Source organism: Quercus robur, chromosome 2 (genome assembly GCF_932294415.1).
Source record: "Quercus robur chromosome 2, dhQueRobu3.1, whole genome shotgun sequence".
NCBI lineage: Eukaryota > Viridiplantae > Streptophyta > Magnoliopsida > Fagales > Fagaceae > Quercus > Quercus robur.
Window position 1 is genome coordinate 56,971,564 of NC_065535.1, and position 22,856 is coordinate 56,994,419.

The 22,856-nt window shown below is 39.3% G+C and overlaps 1 protein-coding gene across 2 annotated transcripts; it reads right to left on the reverse strand.

Moving 5' to 3' along the window:
• Positions 1–208: 208 nt before the first annotated feature.
• On the reverse strand, positions 209–11,724 carry LOC126714136 (glutamate decarboxylase 1). Of its 2 annotated transcripts, none has more exons than XM_050414141.1 (7): positions 11,485–11,724; positions 8,283–8,487; positions 2,595–2,795; positions 1,881–2,095; positions 1,503–1,756; positions 1,066–1,118; positions 209–858 (listed from the first exon to the last, which is right to left on the reverse strand). In XM_050414141.1, the coding sequence occupies exons 1-7, from the start codon at positions 11,718–11,720 to the stop codon at positions 373–375; spliced, it is 1,650 nt and encodes a 549-aa protein (XP_050270098.1). In that variant the 5' UTR covers positions 11,721–11,724; the 3' UTR covers positions 209–372. The 2 variants fall into 2 exon arrangements, with proteins under 2 accessions (XP_050270098.1, XP_050270099.1); XM_050414142.1 differs by lacking the exon at positions 11,485–11,724 and adding an exon at positions 8,771–8,936.
• Positions 11,725–22,856: the final 11,132 nt, after the last annotated feature.

The window sequence follows — 22,856 nt, forward strand, 5'->3', positions numbered from 1 at the left end:
GCATTGATTTTGAAAATAAGATAGTTGTATCCAACAGTCTTACCAAATACTTTCACTATCAAAGCCTTGGCCTAGGTGGCCCTATTTTGTTTACATACATGTTCAACATGTATGTAAATAAAATAAAACTTCTATATAAATTTTATTATTTAAAAAAATTGCGCGCATTCATCAACGCAATGCAGTCCATTCGATCTTACACCCCGAATAATAGAGAAAGCTCAATAAGCATTACCGAGTACATAAAGCCGTCTCACAAAATAAAAAAGGATGCTCAATTAATTCTCTGCTTAATTAGATAAGAGAGAGAATTAATAACTCAACAAGCATACACACACACACAGCTCCAATACATATGCTCTTCTTTAAGCTCTAACAAACACCGTTCATCTTCTTCTTCTCCATGACAAACTTCCTCCAAACCGTAGTGATCTCCCTCTGAGTCTCTATCGCACTCTTCTTTGTAACCACAGTGACATTCTTGTCAGCATTTTCACCATTAAGTGCTATCTTGGCAGTGATCTTAGCAGGAAGGGTATCAAGTTCATGCAAAACTTTCTGGATATCAATCACAAGGCGTTCGGCAAGAGTGCGCGAAAAGTCTTCCCTTATGACAACACGAAGAACCGTCACATTTTGGGCATCAGGTGGCATGGTGTAAGCAGGCACAATCCAGCCAAAGCGTCGCAAATAGTCCGACACCTCAAACTCGTCATGGCAGCTAGTGTTCTTTAAAGAAAAGGCCACCAATGGCACCCCATTGTCTTTTGAGACTATGTTAAACCGGCCTGTCTTCTCCAATCCAGCTTTGAGTACCAGCATGTTTTCTCGGCAATTTTCCATAACATTCTTGTATCCCTGCAGGTTAACAACAAGAGCTATTAGTATGATTAATATGACACACTTAACCATTCATATTGTATCAGCTAGCAAGCTAATAATTACAGCATATATGTGCCACTTAAAGTTTAAACTACCTTCTTCTTTTTTTCAATTTTTTAGGATATAGTTTTTTCAAATATTCCCATTTTCAAAAGGTTGAAGACAATATATCTGTTGACTAACCTCAAAACCCAAGCGAATTAATTGATAGTACTGAGCAATAACTTGACTAGAACCTGCATCATAAAGCAGACTTCAATTTCGAAGAACATGGGAAAACCAGCCACAGTGAAAAAAGTTATTAATTCCATGTCACAAAACTTATATGAATGTATTAAACACTATAGGCACAGCAATAAATTTTATGACTTTTTCACAACATTTGAAAATATATTTTGTAATTAGTGTAACGTCACTTTTATATATATAAGACTACTATTAACATTATTTTTATTGTACAACAATTGTAACTAGTGTGTCTAGACTTATGATCAACACACCAACAAGTTAGGTAAAAACAAAAAAGTGCAATGACCAATGTGATTGTTTTTGGGGGAGTTTCAAAACTTGTACAGTTAGGTTAGAAAAGAAAGTTCAGATTGATAGGGAATTGTAATTACCTTTGGAGAAGTTGAGGGTGAAGGTGGGTTGGTCAGTGCCAAGATAATTGATATGGAAGATGAGTTCTTCTGGCAAATCGTCTTTGCTCCTCCAAACGACCCACCCGATCCCGGCATAGACAAGCCCATACTTATGGCCACTAACGTTGATGCTCTTCACCAATGGTAAGCGGAAATCCCACTCAAGCTCTGGGTAAAGAAATGGTGCAATGAATCCACCACTAGCAGCATCCACATGGATTGGAGTATCCCATCTGCCAAATTAAAATGCAACTAATTATAAGAGTTAATAAATTGAACATTTTGTAGGCCTGCAATGCATGCAAACGCATGCATTCATTGACATAATTCAAAGAGAGAGAGAGACGGTTGTAGTACCCAGTTTGCTTGTTTTTTTCAATCAAGAGATCGTTTAAGAGCTTTACATCTTCAAACTCTCCGTTGAGAGTGGAACCGAGGATAGCAGCGACACAAATGGTGTTTTCATCTACCATCTCTACTGCCTTCACAGGGTCCATCACAAGGTAATCTTCTCTCAGCTTCACCTCCTTCAACTCTACTTCAAAGTATCTTGCAAATTTCTCCCAACATACCTCCATACATTAAAAAAGTAAGACATTCAGGATATAATTACAGTAGAATTAGGTACACCGTACACCTTCCCTTTTCTCATTGGAAAATTCTATAGTTTATATCCAGTTTACTACAAAAGGGCAATGAACATAATAAATAGGCTTACTAAAAATTTGTATTGGGAAACTAATATGATAATTATTGGTATCACTTTAATCATATCATTAAAACATATTAAATACCTTTTTTTTATGATTGGTAATACATCAATTTCTAAAGTTTATGTGGTATTTTAATAGAGCAAACTTACCATATTTCCTTAATTATTATATCTTAAATTCACCTGGTTGCACTGATTAATTAATTATATAATTGAATTTAATTATTCTTTAAAAAAGATAATATTATTTTATCTTTTAATATAAAATTTTATTATTATTCTCTCATTTCATTGGGTGAAGTGTGCACAAGAAAGACTGGAAGTCTCTCTCATTGGCTCAAAATGATCATTATTTATACCTGGACATTGGCCCCAGTGACAATGTTGGGCTTGTCATAAGGTTTTCCCTCTGCTTTCATCTTGTTCTGCCACTTCCTTTTGAATGCTAACCCAGCCAACATTATGGCCTCAGATGACCCCACCGTTCCTACTCCAACTGCAGCCTCTGCTTCTCCCAGTGGTGCATTGAAGAGATGCGCTATCATGTTAACACACCGATTCTGCATGCATGCATATAAAATTCGAAAGGTTAGGTCCATTTCACAAAGTTCTTGGCTTTTGCTTTAAGCATATCTTTCTGTCACTTTTATTATTTAATTAATAAGCTTAAAGAAGCCTTGGAATCTAATCTAAGCTGTTTCCCAATACAAATGCAGAATGATCTTGAAAATTTAGAGCCATATGATAAGCCATCGTTCATGCTTAATGAATAAGACTCTTTTCTTGCTTCCCCATGATTAAATATTTCTTATAAATCATGATTAAGTTCCAATTCCATTTCATGGGTATTTTTAAGTTTGATTAAGTGAAGATATTGTGCCTAAAAGGTTGCTTTAACTGCGAGTAATCCATCTACAAAAACAAAAAACAAAACTCAGCTTGCCTGCCAGAGAGAACTTTAAATAGAGCTTGTGACTGAGCATTATATATTTTACTGAATACGGTTTTTAATTAACCATCACAAAGTAGTTTTCTTTTTCCTTTTTCCTTTTTTTTTTTTTTTTTTTTTGCTGAATACTGCAAAGCTGAACTTTTATTGATGTGAACTGCATACTATTTTCCATGCAGCTCAAAAAAGCCTCTCCAGTCCAAGCTTGTTCATTTTCAGCCTAGTTACATCAGCAAAACAAAAGCGATTTTTGCATAGCTTTGAATGACATCAATAATTTACTCGCTACTTAAACAAGAAGGTTAGACTCATCCAACAGAAATTAGTTTACAATATTTTCTTTTAAACAGACACATGAAAAAAGAAAGCATTTTAAAGAGATAGTATGGAAATACTTATATTCTTTTTTTCTTTTAATAAAAGGGATTTTGTGTTAGATTTACGTCGTATTTTGTTTTAGGCCTCAAGGTTGGTCATTGGTGACTTGCTACTACCATCGTTTTCTTGAGTAAAGATAGGGTCAAATGTTACGGCAAGTGTATGTTTGGTGTCTTTGGACCATTAAGATTTATGAGGTTGTGGTTAATGGTCTTCTATGTTCATGAAATTTCATTTCATTGGATCAAAAATTAAAGTGACACCTTTATTTTGTATGGCTTAAAGTATGTAATCCAAGGTTTTAAAAGAATTATACAGCCAAGAGCCTAGTAGCTTCTCTCAAAAAAAAACTCTAATTTTCACTAGGAGAATTAGAATCCAATTTCTCCTCTTCAATTAATGTAATTAACTATCAATTTATTTATAAAAAAGAAAAGAGTCATACAAAATTAAGGAGAAAAGGAGGGGAGGGCATCTAGATTATTTTTCTTCTCTTTTTTCTTTTTTAATTTTGTGATAATAACCTGTTATCCTAGATATCAAAATATCAACACCCGAGATAAGCCACGAAATTCATCAAAAGCTGAAACAAAGCTTAACAAAAAAACAAAGTCCCAATAATATGAGAAGTGATCAAATGAAACGCTTTTAATTCTTAGAGAATAGAATTTTAGGGGAACAAGATCCTTTCCAGTTCATCCATTTCATTCATTTGACGGTTAAAATTTTATTTTTCAAAGATATAATAGTGTATAAACTATATGTAATTTAAGTTTTAATTAACATATTAGACTATAAATCTTTAGATTTGTAAAATACAAAATAAACCATGATATCGAACCATTTCAAATGGAGATGATCCTTTCTCAATTTGAGGATGTGTGAAACAAACATTCATATATATGTCACAAATGCCATTTTTTTCTCCTAAGTTTATTTATAAAAAATTTAAAAAAAATTATTAAAAAAAAAAAAACATGTATAGAAAAGAAAAACACATCAAGGCCTAATCACAAAATCTACATATCGAAGCAACTTTAAAGCTAACTCTACAAACAAAGATGATAAAATTTTGAGAGGTTCCTTTCTTGATACATTTTAGTTTTTTTATCTGAGAAATTAGTACATTTAAGTTTTGATATGAAAAATTAAGTATTAAAGAATTCATATCAATGTAAACACCGGCCTACAAAAAGAGATTCTATATAAGCTCCCTTTTGGTAATAATGAATCAAGTTTCTCCAACATCATCAAATATGTCAATATTATATCATACTGAATGCACGCCTAGTTTAGAGTACTAAATAATTACTCTTTACAAGTCATCAATAGACTAAGGGTGCTAAGACAACCAAATCATGACTCATGAGGCCAATTCAAATTCCAAACCAACCTGATCTGGATCAAACAATTTTTTCAGTTTGTTCGATCAGAGACAAGTTTTACAATGTCAAACCCGACCATTTTCAATCAAAGATTAGTTCCTATTCGCACCTACCTCAATTGATGAGTTCGCATATTGTTTCACCACACCAAACGTTATTCTTCCTTTTCTTTTTGTCCCTTAACAAAGATCTATTGTGAGATTCAATAGAGATTTTAAGATCTCTAGCAGATTGTATAGATATCTTAAGAAACCCATCAAATTTGCATCAAACTTAATCTCCATAAAACTTGACCACCCCAATAGCACTTAAGGCCCGTTTGGTAAGAGATTTCTAGTATCGTTGTTTAAGTATTGTGGAAATACGTCATTTTCAATCAAAGATTAGTTCCTATTCACACCTACCTCAATTGATGAGTTCGCATATTGTTTCACTACACCAAACGTTATTCTTCCTTTTCTTTTTGTCCCTTAACAAAGATCTATTGTGAGATTCAATAGAGGTTTTAAGATCTCTAGCAGATTGTATAGATATCTCAAGAAACCCATCAAATTTGCATCGAACTTAATCTCCATAAAACTTGACCACCCCAATAGCACTTAGGACCCGTTTGGTAAAAGATTTCTAGTATCGTTGTTTAAGTATTGTGGAAATACGTGTGGATGAATACGTGTTGTGGTGTTTAAACACTGAAAACTATTGTTTAAACGATTGTCTGGATCAACCTGATCTCTAACATAGCCTCAGTGGATCAACTGATAAGCCATGGTGTCTTAATGTCTTAATCAATATTGGTTGGATTGATACTCAACCTATTGTAATTAGATCGATTGATAAGTTGACACTAAACTAAGTCAGATTGACCTATGGGCCCTATGACTATGAGCACCCCTCATATAATTCTTTTGCTCATTATGTTGTCTCTTACTAATTTGTATCTACGTGTAAACTCTTGTATGGCTTAGCACTCACTGAATTTAAACATTATATCAAAATTCGTTTTGTCCTGGTTCCTTAATTAGAGCATCTCATGTATAATAATATATTAAAAATATATAAAATATACACAGTTTTATCTAAAAATGATCCACATCAGTTTGTGTATAATTATGTAAATTTACCAGTTTGCTATAGTAACTCGTGTAAATTTAAATTAATACTATTCATTTTGTTTTTAATTGTTTATTCTTTCTCTATGCATTTCGAGGATGAAGGAAGAAAGTGAATGGTGGTTATTGTGTGTGAAAAAAAAAAACAATTTTAAAAAATCATGAAAATTTGATATTTTAATGAAATGTAGTATAAAATAGATAATTTGATTAAGTTTTTTAAAAAATGAATATGTAAAATAGAAGAAATAAGTTCTTATGTTAAAATAGACAAATATTTTTACAAAAACTGATACGAATGCTCTAAAATTGTAATCCAACAATCACTTCAAAAATAAAAAAATAGAAGTAATAGCTCTAAAAACACTACAATTTTTTTTTGGTAAAATATTTTACAATTATTAATAAAAATTAATCAATTTAACTATTTTCACCGAAAGTGAAGACAAACCACATAGTCGCAACTTGCAAGAAGTCCCAAAAAAGCTGTTTATTTTCAAACTTGGAAATCATGCAAAATTGCAAATATCCCACCGAGAGGTCAGTGTGAAAGATTGGCAGTAGCCAGTACTAGGTAGTTTCAAAATGGTGATGATTGATGCCTGATGAGGGAGGCAGAATGGCAATAATGGCCCCACTCTCAGAAAACAAGCACCATGCTTTTTTATGCGTTTTCTTTAGACCGCGTCCGTTGGTCCAACTAATGTAGACAAGAATAGTTTATTAGAACTTTGTTTGAGTCAAGGCAGGGTCCACTCATCACTGCATGTCATGGCGTCAATCTCGCCATGCTTATGTCTACGCGTCTATCCTAAGGTCCTACGGAATAAGGATTGGGTCGGTTCCAATTTAAAAATCAATAAGTACTGCAATTCTTTTTTCTTTTTCTTTTTAAATTATTAACTATGATGATTCTTTATTATACCAATTTGTATTTAATATATACGAAATTTGAATTCTAAATCTTTCATTTCTCTACAACAAAGTTTTACCAATTAAATTAATTGTAATAAACTACTATAATGCTAAGCTATTGCCTAATTGTTTCCGTGTATATGAAAAAGAGGATTTTGTGAACAATAATGCTACCAGAGGCTATTGGCTATTGATTACAAAACTGTAACTTATGCTTCTTTGAGTCAGCACAGAGACTAGTGAATAAAAAAAAAAAGGTAAATCCAGTGATGACCCTAGATTAGAATTGGCAAATAGATTAGTACTAGCAATAATTTACCACATAAAATTTATTGTGAAATTAATGTGTACATAGAATTTTTTTTCTTTTTATTCACAAAAATTCTAAGATATGTATCAATAACTAAATTAACACATCTAAAACATATTTGAAGCGCAGATTCTTAACTTTGAACTATATGATGAGACACCATATAAAAGTGATGCATCATGCATGTTTTAATTATCCATTCGTAATTCTGTCTTTTACCTAAAACATATATATCATTTCGTAAAATAAGCTTATATTATTTTAGTCTATATTTTTTTTTTTTTTTTTGAGAAATATATATATATATATATATTTTTTTTTTTTTGAGAAAACTATTTTATTCTATTTGAAGTTTAAGTATAGTAAGTAAAGAAACAGACCACAAAAATAGTGTAAGTATAGTAAGTAAAGGAACAGACCACATTAATAGAAGAGTCGACATGTCAGCACTTTTTCTTTTTAGAAGATAGTTATTAAAAAAAAAAAGACAAATATTATTTTAGTTCAATGATGTTAACATGTTTAATTTAATCTAAACCCTTCATCTGAAGGCTAGAACTATTTCAGATGAATGTATATTTAAGTCTTTACTAAATATTAAGTCAATTGGGACCTTATGTGATGGATCAAGATCTTTAAATATAGTAAGCAACACAGGAAAAACACATACCTATGTGTCCTATCAGTGATTGCATCCAGCGACTACAAATGAGTTTGAAACTATCAAATTCAAAGCAAAGCGAAACCGTGTGCTATTTTTTATCACAAACCTTCACCACGACATCCTAACTACTCTAGAATTTCGCATCATGTCAACACAGATCTCAAGTTACCTATCCTCTTTCTAATTTATAAAAATAAAAATAGAGAAATGACAAATTAATTAAATGCATGTAAAAAATCAAAGTAAATCATTTTAAAAAATAAAAAAGACTTTCCTGAAACTCATTGGTGATGGGATATTTATTAATAAACCATTTTAAAAAGTAAAAAAGACTTGCCTGGAGCTCAGTAGTGACAGGATACTCATCCATGTCGACGTAATTCTTGTTAACGGAAGCCATGATGAGCTTATCACATTCGGGCTCCATCCACGTGGTCACGAATGAGGCTAGGTTTAGCCTTGGATTCCCATCCAACATCAGCTCATCGTTAATGATCTGAAATGCTGCCTCCTTAGGGATCGAGTTCTCCGGCATTTTGAATCTAAACCACAATCATGTGCATATCACAAAACATGTTACGTGCCCATCATATGTATTTATATGTTTTTCTAATCAAAGTGTGATTATAATTAAGATGAGACAGATCTGAGTATATAAATAAATGTGATTGAAGTATCCATAATTGAATATAGTTCGATAAAAAAAAAAAAAAAAAAAAAAAAAAAGAAGAAGAAGAAGAAGAAGAAGAAGAAGAAGAAGAAGAGAGAATTGAAGTGTGTAATGGATTAGAAGGCATAGAAGCAAGATATGATATTAATTATCACCTAGGAAATGAGGTCCGAACATATCGAGATGCAAAGGTTGAGTGAATGGTGAAATTATCAGAATTTGATGTTGTTTTGGAGAGAACCATGGTGCACAAAGAGAGAGTGTATGTGAGAGAGAGTGAGAGAGATGAACTGAGGAATTGGGCAAAGCTAAAGGACTTAAAATAAAGTTATAGGAGAGTGGTGGGGTTTGCATTAATTAACCCATCAACCAATGATCAATAGATGCGTGTAGTGTTCATCAGTTTGGATGAGTGAATTACGCGTAGTTCAAAACAGAAATATCCATCTGTAATAATAATAATATAAAATTGATGAAGCCAACTAACTTTGTATTCTATATCTTATGCCTTCTAATTTTATACACTTCATTATTTCAATATATATTTTGTATTTAATGACATATTATTTTATATTTAAACTTTTTAATGAGAATTAAACCTTTCATTAAAATTAAAATCTTGCCATATCATAATTTCTTTTAATGGTAAAATATATATTTTCATATAAACTAAATCCTAATAAATGTTTATCAATAACTAACCTACTTAGTAAACTACTTGAAATTTTAATTTTGTTTTAGTCAAACTAAATTAAATATTGTAATAACCACAAATAATTGACTTAGTGATTCCTCAAGCCTCTTAATATTCATGGTTTCACATGCCTAGGCAATTACTCCTTATAATGACACACACCCAATTGAACGATACTTGGAGATTCCTTTTCATCCAAAAAAAAAAAAAAATCTCAAAGTTTCAAAGTTTAACTTTAGGCCATATAACCAACAAACAAAGTTCCAACAAAGCAACCATTTTGAGTACTCCAATCAATACTAGCCCAACACGTAATTATTTTGGACTTGTGTACCTGGGCAAAAGCCAAAGTCTTGTGTTAATGAATGCCTTTCATTTTCCATCTTTTCTTCTTTGACCACCATTTCTCACCTAAGTTCTCTTTAATTTGCCGTACGCGTCAGGCTTCTCAATTTTATTTTATTTTTAATTCAAAAGTTAGGAATCAGAGACTTTAAATTTTATATATCTCCCGTGAAAATACTAGGAGATGCATACAAGGCTCTTAGGACTTATTTATTTATTAATATTCTCTTAGGGCTTCTTAATTTTTATGAATGAACTATGAAGTTAGAATCATAGGAAACACTTGTATTTTTTGTTATTGATTTAATTGTCTGCATTTTCAATAATGTTCCAATTTTTATAAGGACATCAAAGGCCGGGAAGCAATTACACATTATCATTCTCTTTTTCTTTTCTTTTTTTATTATTAATATGACTGTAGGTGCAATTTTGTCTGTGTGTACTGTGAATGAGTAATTATAAAAAATAAATAAATAAAAAATAAAAAACCCTCATAATATTACTTTCATTTTGATGCCTAAATTTAATTCGGCAGATCGATGATGGCGAAATGTCATAGATTATATCAGATGCCACTAAATATAGTTTAATAGCTAGCGTGAAAGACAGTTGTAATATGAATTATAGGAAGTTGGGAAGGTTTCACCTAGTCCGGAGCACAAATTATTAGGTACTAAAGAACTAATTAACTGAACCCATTGACAATTATTTGATATGTTTTTAAATCTCGATGGGTTCAATACATATGAGCACTAGACCCAACTCTTACTGGGGTACAAAAGACTAGAGACGTGTGCTATAAAATTCGAACCAACTCTGTCTAAGGAAAAGAAAAATCACCAAGAAAGCTGGGTGGGGTTACTAGAGAGATGGCATGGGAGTTGCCAAGTTGGACTAGCTCAATGACCATAACATAAACCTATATTTTTTTTATTTAGATAAATTTATAAACGAAGTATTAGGTAAAGAAAGAGAATAGGATCCCTTTTTGGACGATGTAACGTGGTCAAATTATTTTTATATTTTTATACAGTTTTTAGGGTATGTTAGATCTTGTTTTCAAAAAAATAATTTCATATTTTTTCAAATTAAAAAAAAAAATTATCAACATGATAATTTCAATAATTTTTTTCCTTAAATTTAAAAAAAGCACGTTTGGTTATTGTTTTTTAAGTAATTTGAAAAAATATACTTATAAAACAATTAGACAAGTGCAAAAATGAATTACCAGATGTATTGCCAAAGGAATTTGAAAAAAAAAATCTTAAAGGTTAAAATAGTACATAATTTTTACTATTATTAGTTAATATTAAAATTATGTTTTCTAAAACTTTTTAGCTTTCAGTTCAAAGAAAACAAGCCGTTGACAATATCAACTTTGTAAGTTATCTTTATTTACTTTGAAAACAAATTAAAATCTGTGTTTGGAAACTTCCAACCAGATAGTTTTCATTCACTTTTATCTTCTTAATTTGAGAATAAGCTAGTTTCAAGATTAATTATCCATAAAATCAAAACCTTAAAATTCATATAGTAGTGCATTTTTTTCACTATTTTATTTATTTGTGTATATATATATATATGATCTGGTATGCAATATATATATATATATATATATATACATATATGATCTGGTATGCTAACATCTTAGAGATACATAGAGTTCTCTATCATCATTGCATCTGATGATATGAAACAAAACAATTATATCACCAGGTTATCACTAAAACCTGCTTTCAATTACTAAATCTCATTCAATCAAAGGGGAAAAATATATATATAATATGAACAATTGAATGGATCAGAAAGCTTAGGAATGAGATTAATTACCTGGGAAGGGCAGTCCTAACATAGCGAGAAGCGAAGGTTGAGTGAATGGACTCATCGGACTTTGAAAAGGTGTTGGAGAGAACCATGGTGAAGAGAGAGAGAAACAGAGAAACAAAGAAAAAGTGTGAATGAGAAATGTGAAGGAAGAAGAAGCAAGAAAGGGGCGAGAACTGAGGAAGACGTAGGGAGTTAAATAAACTATGAGGAGAAATAGTCACGTTTGAAGTAATAGTCATATTCAATTAAGAATAAACATTATTTATTTTCTTCAAAGCAGAGATATATTTATATTTAATTACTCCATTAATTTCTTTCTAAAGTGGTACATGGAACCATCATGGCATTTGTATGATGTAAAGTTGCTTAGTTTATATATGTTTGTTATGCTAGTGGGTATCTAGTTCATCTTTTTTTTCTAAAGGTCAGTTTTTCTCTTTGAAGTTTCTAGCTTGGACTTGTTGGAAAGATTCCAATTAGGCCAATCAAATGAGCTGTAAGCCTTTTGGTGAGTGACTCACATGTAAGTGTAACATAAATAGAACTCCGAAAGTAATGCTATACTTTACCATATTAGTGAAATTCAACAGATTGTTGAAAAAAATATTATATAAAATGAAATGGTAAGGTTGGAGACACTTTTCTATGTCTTATCAGTAGCGGAGACAGAAATTTATATTTGAGGGCCAAACATAAAATTAGACAACTAATTTTTTTTTCTCTATGTATATTAATTATATCCATACTAATAACAATGTACATACAATTTAATAGTTAGAACCCAAAAATATACTATTTCTAAATTACCTTCTTTTTAAATAAATAAAAAAACGAGTCAATAGTCTTAAACTTGTCCATAAACCTAGATTTTTCAAATTAAATTATCACCCATTAAATATAATGACTAGATTTTAAAAAATACTAATAATTTAAAGATTGCTAAACAAAAGACAAACAATCATTCAAATTTTAATACATAAAAAAATCTAATAAACTACAACCAAATACATGTTGTGGAGTCACGTTTTTCAGGTTAGGCGCAAGATGCATGGGACCTTAGACCAATGAGCCCGATACAATGAATTTGTAGAGAGTGGACCAAAGAGTTGGACTTTAGTGTATGGAGAACGATCATCACAGTGTTCCTCATGGGCCGAGTTTACCAAAGAAAATTGGTCCTTGGCATGATCCGAGGAGCTTTTCCTGGTATCTCTGGTATGTTAGGGGGGAGGGGTCTCTCCTTCTGTTTCTCTTTACTCCCTTTTTATAATCGCTTTCTTCCTCTTGAATGGGGTTCCTAGGGTAGGTACTTGTCCCATCAGCCTCTCCCTTCAGTTGTTGGGAGTGGCTGTAAGGACAGAGAAGTATGGTTTTGTCAGGCACAAGGCACTGAATGCAATAGTGGTAGCCTTTCCCTTAGATGCTTCCGTTTTCTCCGTTGTCTTTTTCTGCTTTAGTGCTTTTCCTGCCCTGTGGAACGATATGGAGTGTCGCTACTGGTGGTATGTTGCCTCTTTTACCCTAGGCTATATCTCAGCCGAGAAGGATTCTCCCATGGCCGAGGAGGGGTTTTCCTTGGGCTGGGCCCTTAGCCCAATGTAGACATCGACATGGGTCTATTAGTCTTTTACCCCCCCCCCCCCCCACACATGTTATATTATTTTATCTATAAATTAAATGATAAAAAATAGTATAATTTAATCAGATACATTTATAATATTATGATATATTGATTATTTTAAGAACAAATAAACATATGAGAAAAGTCAAATGAAACAAAATGAAAATAAAATAAAAGTACCTAGAAAAATGGGAGTAGCCTACATGGCTACACACTTGCTTTTGTAGAAAGGATTTTAATCATAGTTGTGGTTGTCTAGTGGAGGACGATAAGGATTGAGATCTGCAACTATTTATTCACTTGTTTTATTACATTGTAAATGATGAAAAACTAGACGGAGCTGTGAGAGAATGAGAGTTGAGATGCCAGAGGGAGACAGAGAGAGCGAGAGAGAGATTCACCCCTGTGGTGTGACGAATCAAAGCCTTCTTGCAACCTTGCTCCTTCAATCTTTCTGTTGTTGTGACACAAGTTAGCTTTATAAGAGCCTTAGTACCCGGTCTCTCAAATGGTATATGTTGATATATTTTAGCATCAAACACACAAAATGCCCCATTAGGTCTTCCAATTATAAAAAAATTTACAATTATGCTACAGTACCATCCTACTTTTATGATGGTACTATAGCACCATTCTTGTAACACCCCATAATTTTGATACTAATTTAATTCTTATATGTAAATTAAAAAGGGGGCTCACAATTGAATGGATTTAATTGGTTTGGGCCTAAAATATTTAAATCTGATAATTAGTATGGTATAAGAGGCCCAAGTGAGGTGGCATAAGTAAATATATGAGCCTTAATAAGCTTTTAAAAACCCTATCCTTTTACCTCTTATAAAAGGTTAGGTTTTATTTTGTTTTAGCCACAACACACTATTGAACAACTTTTTTTTTTCCTAACTTGCAGCTGAACGTAAGATTGCAACAGGTATGGTTTCCCTTAACTCTAAATTTAGGGAGTTGAATATTTAATGGCTAGACTTGTCCCACATTTGCAAGAAAGAATTGTGCTTGAAATTACTTTAGTAGATAATAGGATAATAGGCATCACTTTATAAAACCTAACCTATCAATATATTAAAAGAAAAAGGACTTCTAGGCATATGTTTGACCTGTCAATCTCCACTGTAAGAACCAAGTACAAGAATTCTGGGCCTTAGATCACTTGGGCTCACAATTTATTTGTAGTAGGTTTGAGGATTTCCTACAATGGGTCGTTCTCAGCAGAGAGACTCAAAACAACACTCAGTTGATACTCTCTCCTTGACTATTTTCTCTCAATTTTTCTGAACTCCTTCTTCTCCCAACTTTCTTCTATTTATAGCCAAGGTTAGTGGGGAGATCATGATTACAGTCACCGTTAGTGCTATTGAAGGTCCAGTATTATCTGGTTAAAGTGGTTGTTTAGGTGAAAGGGCGGTGCAGCATTTATGATCTTAGAACTTGGTTCCATTTTCACCGATTATGTTCGGCAACTCACGTTCCCGTGCATATCATGACCTTCCCGGATATGACTCATGCGCTCTACCGGGAAAGATTAACCGGTCAACCCCGGGAACTTAATACCCAAAACTTGTTTTTGCTCTAAGGCAGTTTCAAGAAGGGCATAAGGTAACTGGAACTTTCTGCTGGGCCTGCGCCCAAGGCCGGTATGGGCTTGGGCCCGGGGCCCAGATGGGTCTGGGCCCAAGGCCAGTATGGGCTTTGGGAGCTCGGTGCCGTACAATAGCCCCCCCTTGATTCATACTCGGTCGCCGAGGAGAATCAAGGAGCTGCCTGGGCCTTTTGACCTCGGGAATCTTCTAGTCTGGAACTTCTGGCTGTCACTTCTCATTAATAGTCATCTCAAAAGACGCGCCGTTTCGCGGCGCCAGGCGCAGTCATCATTATTGCCTGACGGTTCGTGAACCGAAGCGGCGCGCAAATCGGTTACGCTTGGCATTTGTTGGGTCGCTCGTAGGCTGTGCCCATTTATTGCTTGATTAAGCGTTTCTTCTTTCCCCATTTCTTCTGGCTTTATAAATAGTCCTTCTCCAAACATCATTCCATTTTTCCTTCGCCTCTGATCTTTAGTGCCTACTCTCTGCCGACCACATTTCTGTGCGCTTGCTTGCTCAGCGTTCTTTTCCTCCTTAGAACCCAAAGTAAGTCTTTCTTCCCCTTCCTGTTCCTTCAGCTTTATTTCTTTGAGTTCATTCTTGTAGTTTTAGGCTTTATAGATGGGTTATTCTTATCTTCTAGATACCCCGGCTGCTTTGGCCACCTTTAGGAGTAAATTTAGTATTCCCAATGACGTGGACGTGGCTTACTGCCATGAGAGTGACATGGAACTCCACCGAGGGCAGGGTACAGCCTTCTTTCCTTTGATGTCCATTTTAGAAGGTGGGGTTAGGTTCCCGGTAGATCCCCTCCTGATAAGCACACTCACCTACTATGGGCTGTGCCCCGACCAGCTTCCCCCCAATTTTTACCGGGTAGTTAGTTGTGTCGGCCAGTTGAACCATACCTTTGACTTACAGTTAGACCACCATGATATTAATCAAATGTACAGCCTCTGTGGGAGCAAATCCACAAATTATTACTTAAAGACGAGGGATGCTCGGGTACGGCTGATATCGTGCCTACCCGATTCGAACAGGAACTCCGCCGGGGAGTTCGTCAGGGTGCGCGGCGATTGGTTTGCCGGGGAGATCCCTTGCCCCCTCACACGGCGTGAAGTGGGTTCGTATCATCCCCTTCTTATAATTGTTTGAGTAAAAGAAATTTTTTATTGTTAAAAGTTAATGCGTTATCTGTTCTTTTGCAGACGGCAAAGTGTTTGTTCAGGACCTCAGAGTCGTCCACATCAGGGACTTAAACTTCGTCCTCCGTTCCGAGATCTACGTGCATTGGGACGTGCAACTCCGGGCCTCACACCTGATCCTCGGCGTGGAACCGGTTTACTCTACTTGGCAGCCTTTCAAGTAGGCGTTGATAGTTGACAGCCCCCTGCTATCGTACATAGACGTCTGATACGTGAATTTCTTGCCGCCGAAGCTTACAACCGGGGAAGCGAGGGAATTTGGTCGGCGGTTCACTGCCGCGGACGAACTAGTTCCCCTGCGAGACGATTCCGTGGAACAGGTATCTCGGTGCCTTAGAGAGAGAGCTCACGAAGCCATACAACAAGGGGACCAAGCCCAAGAGCAGCCCCATCCCGAGGATCCACCCGCCGAGCATCAACAGCAAGTGACAGACGCGGCTAACTTGCTAGCTGAAGCGATCCAGCCCGGTGCAAGAATGGTGGCAAGGAGAGTAATGACCCTTGACAGGTTCGTGCCTGGTGCCCGGCCGACCAACCAGCCCCCGCCTACTCAGGGTCGGGGTCCAGTTTCTCAACCTCCTCCCCCCTCGCAGTCCGGACGTGCCCGGAAGAAACAAAAGGTAACCGAGCAACATTCCACGGGCCCGGGGGATGCCGCTGTCCAGACTCCTCCCCGACCAACAGGGGGAATTGTTATCCGCGAGCCGCCAACCGAAGCTGGCACGGGGGGCGCGTCCTCCTCCCAAGTGGCTCCAGCGTGGGAGCCAAAGTTTCTTCTGGACGGCAAGCCATTGCCATCGACGGCCTCTGTTCGGATGTGGGATAAGGGCGAGGGCAGCCGTATTGCCCAAACCTTGGCCGGAGCTCTCCAACTTCCCGAAGACGTGCACGCCTTTGATGATGGGTCCGAGGAGTCCGTGGGGCGCCGGTTAGAGTGGCACGCCATTGCGGTAATTCTTTTGTCTATTTGCTCCATGTAGATTTCCTTTTGTCACTTTGCTAACCTTCGTGCTTGTTAGGCCGCTCAACTGGCTCACATTGTGGCTGCCCGGGCACGGGAGCTTGATGAGGAAAATGAGCGCGAGAAGGGGGCGCGGGAGTCAGCAGTAAAAACGGCTAAGGAAAAGGCAAAGATTGCTGAGGCTGCCGAGAAGAAGGCTGCTGCCGCGGAGAAGTTCCGAGCATCGGCTGAAAAGAGGTGTGCAGACCTCCTGGCCAGGCAAAATGAGACGGAACACAAACTAGCCGAAGCCCTCAGCCTCAACACTTCCCATGCCGACGAGATAGCTGATCTCAGGGCAGGCTTGGCGGCCGCGGAGCAAAAGTGGTATGACGTAGGCTTTGCCGACGCCGAGAACTCCGCAGAGCCGGTGGTGGCTCGGGCTCGGCATATGGGTTTCGAGGCCGGGTGGTTTGCTGCTCTTCAGGCAATGGGAGTTCCTGAAGACTCGCCGCTGAGAGACCCCGGCCAGATTCCATTTCCGAACCCTGTACCTGCCGTCCAGAACGCCCCGGCTTCTTTTGACGAGGAGGAGACGGCCAGTATGAGGGAGTTGGTTGAGCAAATCGACTCTCATGCCGAGCCCGAGGATATGGAGGCCACGAGCATACCTACCGTGCAGGAGCTTCTTGGTGAGGGCCAGCCTTTTCCTCTACCGTCCAGCAGGAAGTGCCAACACCGACTCAACCTCCCAGCTGATTTTATTTTTACTTGTTAGCTTATTTTTATTTTGTTTTTATTTGCCTATGTCACCGGGATGTGGTGATTGACCAATTGCTTTAGTTTGTCGGTTTTATTTGCCCATGTCACCGGGATGTGGTGATTGAACAATTGCTTTTACCTGTTTAATTAGTTGTCTGTTTTCTTCTTCCGTTCCAATTTGTTGAATGAAATTATCTTTGTTTTGTGTTTCGCTTGAATTATACCAGTGCTATGGCCGCTTAATAGAATGGTACCCCCGAAAACCTGTTGTGAGGCGCTGTGGGAATTTGAGAGCGCTATTGGACTTAGTTTTTGCAAAAAGGGTTAGGTTTTTATCAGGATTTGGTTTAACCGAGGATTGTGCTTTCGTCCTTATAGATTTGATTGTAAGGTTCTCACCTGTTCGGCGATATTGATCGAGCCGAGGATCAGTTTTCTGTCCTTAAGATTTTCTCGTAAGGTTTTCACCTGCTCGGTGACATTGATCGAGCCGAGGGTCAGGTTTCTGTCCTTAGGTTTTATTCATAAGGTTTTCACCTGCTCGGCGATGTTGATCGAGCCGAGGGTCAGGTTTCTGCCCTTAGGATTTATTCGTAAGGTTTTCACCTGCTCGGCGATATTGATCGAGCCGAGGGTCAGGTTTCTGTCCTTAGGATTTATTTGTAAGGTTTTCACCTGCTCGGCGATGTTGATCGAGCCGAGGGTCAGGTTTATGTCCTTAGGATTTATTCGTAAGGTTTTCACCTGCTCGGCGATGTTGATCGAGCCGAGGGTCAGGTTTCTGTCCTTAGGTTTTATTCGTAAGGTTTTCACCTGCTCGGCGATGTTGATCGAGCCGAGGGTCAGGTTTCTGTCCTTAGGATATATTTGTAAGGTTTTCACCTGCTCGGCGATGTTGATCGAGCCGAGGGTCAGGTTTCTGTCCTTAGGCTTTATTGGCGATTCTCTTGGTGTGGTTACAGGGTCAAAAAACAGCACAGACAAAAAAGTTCATCATGCTCTTAATCTTAATAGAATACAAGTTTTGGCTTACATCGATGGTTACGCGTAGAATTTCTTCAGGTTGTTGGCGTTCCATGGTCGGGGGAGCGGCCTCTCGTCCAGGTCCTCCAAGTGGTAGGCCCCTGCACCTGCGATGGCTGTGACTCTGTATGGTCCCTCCCAACTCTGAGCAAGCTTCCCTGCAGCCATGTCCCGCATGTGCCCCACTACCCTTCTTAACACTAATTCCCCGGCACTGAATTCCCTGGTCTTTACATTTCGGTTGTACCTTTGCGCCAGCTTCTGCTGATACTCGGCAAGTCGTACGGTCGCGGCCTCCCTGCACTCTTCTAGCCAATCCAAATGCTCCATCATAAGGTCGACGTTCTGTACGGGGTCAAACCCGGCGACCTGTGCACTGCATAAGCTCACCTCGGTTGGTATCACTGCTTCTGCGCCGTATGCCAGAGAAAATGGGGTTTCCCCCGTGGATCTCCTGGGGGTCGTGCGGTAGGCCCATAAAACACTGGGTAGTTCTTCTGCCCATCTTCCTTTCGCTCCATCCAACCTTCTCTTGAGCCCGTTCAAAATAGTCTTGTTTACTGCTTCAGCTTGGCCGTTGCTCTGGGGGTATACCGGGGTCGAATACTTGTTCTTGATGTCGAGCTCGCTGCAAAAAGTCCGAAAAGCGTTGCTGTCAAATTGTAGCCCGTTGTCTGTCACTAGTGAATTCGGCACCCCAAACCTTGTAACTATGTTTTTCCACACAAATTTTTTCACGTCAGTATCCCGGATATTGGCCAAGGCTTCAGCTTCAGCCCACTTTGTGAAGTAATCCACAGCCATCAGTACAAAACGGCGATTCCCCGTTGCTCGGGGGAACGGCCCGAGGATGTCAAGCCCCCATTGTGCAAATGGCCACGGGCTGCTGACAGGATTTAGATGTCCTGCCGGCTGATGGATCATTGGGGCGTGCTTTTGACATTGCTCGCAACTCCGAACGTATTCGGCGGCGTCCTTCTGCATCTGTGGCCACCAAAACCCCTGCGTCATTGCTCTGTGTGCTAAAGATCGTCCCCCGGCATGACCGCCGCATACTCCTTCATGCAGCTCGGTTAGAAGCTCCTTGACTCTTTCAGGATGCAGGCACAAGAGGTAAGGGCCCGCGAAGGACCTTTTGTACAACTTTCGGTCCGAAGACAACCAGTACCTGGGAGCCATTCGTCGAATCTTGTTGGCCTCGGCCTCATCCTCTGGAACTTTATCTTCGGAAAGAAAGTCTATGATCGGGTTCATCCAGCATGATCCGGCCACCGCCACCTGCGCGACCTCTACTCCGGCCTGGTCGAGAGCAGTCTTCACACAGATGCTTGGCTCCCTTACAAGTTCAATCGTGATAAGCCTCGGGGTGTCCTCGGTAGCAGATGAGGCTAACGTGGCAAGAGAGTCAGCATGCCTGTTTTGTGACCGGGCTACCTGGGATATCTTCACCGTTCCAAACTGACCGATAATTTGCTTTGCCGTACTTAGATAAGCTTTCATTCGAGGATCCCGAGCCTCGAAGTCCCCAGTGATCTGACAAACAACCAGCCGAGAGTCCGAGTAGATTTCCACGTCCTTGGCGCCCAGATGCAATACTGCCCTCAGTCCGGCCAGCAGGGCTTCATATTCGGCTTCGTTGTTCGAGGCTTTGAACCCCAATCTGAAGGAGTGTTCCAGTCGCATACCTTCAGGGGTGACTATGACAATACCAGCCCCAGCCCCCATAGCGTTTGATGCGCCGTCCACAAATAACCTCCACGGGCGAATCTCCGCACTACAGATTACCTTGCCTTCACTCTTAGGTGTAAATTCCGCGATGAAATCAACGAGAACCTGCCCTTTCACCGAGCTTCTAGGTCGGTATCTTATGTCAAACGATCCCAACCGAGTCCCCCATTTAGCAATCCGTCCTGTGAAATCGGATCTTTTCAACAGTGATTGCAATGGATACTCGGTGAGGACGAACACTGTGTGTGCCTGGAAGTAGTGTGGTAACTTCCTCGTGGCGTGTACCAAGGCCAAAACCAACTTTTCAAGAGGCAGGTACCTTGTCTCGGCATCGACCAAGGTCTTGCTCACGTAATACACCGGCATTTGCACTCCCCGGTCCCTTAGTAACACAGCACTTACGGCATGATTGGTGACTGCAAGGTACATAAACAGATCCTCCCCGGGCTCCGGGGCCGTCAACCTCGGCGCCTTTGCCAAATATTCCTTTAGTTCTCGAAAAGCTTCATCGCAGCTCTCGTCCCACTGAAACCCCTTCCACTTCTTCAGAAGTTGATAGAATGGCCGACAGCGATCGGCAAACTTGGAGATGAATCGGTTCAGGGCGGCCAACATCCCGGTGAGCACTTGCACCTCCTTAGAATTGCTCGGTGGTTTGAGGCGATTGACGGCCTCTATTTGGTCGGGGTTAGCCTCTATTCCCCGAGTGGAGATCAGATAACCCAGGAACTTGCCAGCCCCCACTCCGAAAGTGCACTTTTCGGCATTGAGGCGCAGCCTGTGTCGCCGTAGTATCTCGAATACTCCCCGAAGGTCTTCAGTATGCAGCGACTCTTTTCTGCTTTTTACTACCATGTCGTCGATATAAACTTCAACCGTGCACCCAATTTTTTCCCGGAACATCCTTGTCATCATACGCTGGTAGGTGGCCTCGGCATTCTTCAATCCAAACGGCATGACGTCGTAGTGATAGTTTGCGTTCGGGGATATAAATGCTGTCTTCTCTCGGTCCTCGGGCGCCAAGGCAATCTGGTGGTAGCCTTGGAAAGCGTCGAGGAAACTCATTCTCGGGTGCCCGTACGTGGCATCCACTAGCTGATCAATCTTGGGCATCGGTAATGGATCCTTGGGACACGCTCTGTTTAGATCGGTGAAGTCCACGCAAACTCTTCATTTCCCGCTCTTCTTCTTCACTACGACAGTGTTTGCTAGCCATCTCGGGAAGAATATTTCTTTTATGACCCCGGCTTCCTTCAGTCGCTGGACCTCCAGGTTTACTGCATCGACGTGTTCCTTTGATGCTCTTCTCGGCTTCTGCTTTTTCGGGGGAAACGATGGGTCCACATTGAGTTTGTGAACAATGAACTCGGGGTCTACGCCGGGCACTTCATACGGGTTCCACGCGAAGACATCTATGTTCTGCAACAGGAACAACAACATCTCTACCATTTCCCGGTCATTCATGCTTGTACCTATCTGGAAGTATTTGTCACTATCTGGGAGAATTCTTACCTTCAACATCTCCTCGGCAACGTCCGCCCCATTTTCCTGGGGTATCTGTAATTGTTATGCAGTCTCTTTCTCGGCGTGCTCAGCTTGGCCGAGCTGTTCCTTTTCCCACTGGACCGCGGCTACGAGGCATTGCTTCGCCACCTGCTGATTCCCCCTTACCTCTACAACTCCGTACTCAGTAGGAAATTTTACTTTCACGTGAAGGGTGGACGGAACAGCCCCCATGGCGTGAATCCACGGCCTCCCCAGGATTGCGGTGTAAGGTGCGAATGATCGGACTACTATGAACGTAACTACAACTTCCTTGCCCTCCATGTCCACTGGGAGAGAGATTTGCCCCTCGGGAATCACAATTCTCCCGTCAAACGAGACCAATGGCGTGTTATACTTCGCCAAATCCTGGGTTTTTAACCCGAGCCCTTCGAAGAGGTTCGGGTACATGACGTCAGCCCCGCTACCCTGATCAATCATCACCCTCTTCACCAGGAATCCGCCTATCCGGGCTGTCACCACCAAAGCGTCGTCGTGAGGTTGGATGGTTCCTTCGAAATCCTCTTCTCCGAACGAGATGTCTAGCCGTCCAACTCTCTTTTGCTTCTTGGATGATTCTCCCTCCACGCAAGCCATTGTCATCACCATCCTTGCCGCTGCTGCCCCTCTCGGTGCGGCATGAATGACGTTGATTACCCCCCGGGGTGGTGGAAGGGGATGCCTTTTCTGTTGGGCGCCCTGCTCGGTCTCCCAGTCAGTGGAATTTGCTACAAACTCTTTCAAGTGCCCTGCCTTCACTAACTGCCCGAGATGATCTTTCAACACCCTACACTGCTCGGTGGTGTGCCCCTTGTCTCTGTGATAAGTGCAGTATAGGCTTTGGTTCCTCCGAGATGGGTCGCCCCCCATTTTGTTCGGCCATCTGAAGAATGGCTCGTTCCTTATCCGTTCCAGTATCTTGTGCACGGGCTCTTTAAACAACACATTAACCC

What these genes read in the sequence shown, in the direction of transcription:
- LOC126714136 (XM_050414141.1), bottom strand. Translation starts at nt 11,720, where the DNA reads ATGACTATTACTTCAAACGTGACTATTTCTCCTCATAGTTTATTTAAC. An exon ending in CACCCTCAACTTCTCCAAAG is followed by an intron (nt 1,119 to 1,502) that starts GTAATTACAATT and finishes TTTATGATGCAG; the next exon opens with GTTCTAGTCAAGTTATTGCT. An exon ending in TAATTCGCTTGGGTTTTGAG is followed by an intron (nt 859 to 1,065) that starts GTTAGTCAACAG and finishes GTTAACCTGCAG; the next exon opens with GGATACAAGAATGTTATGGA.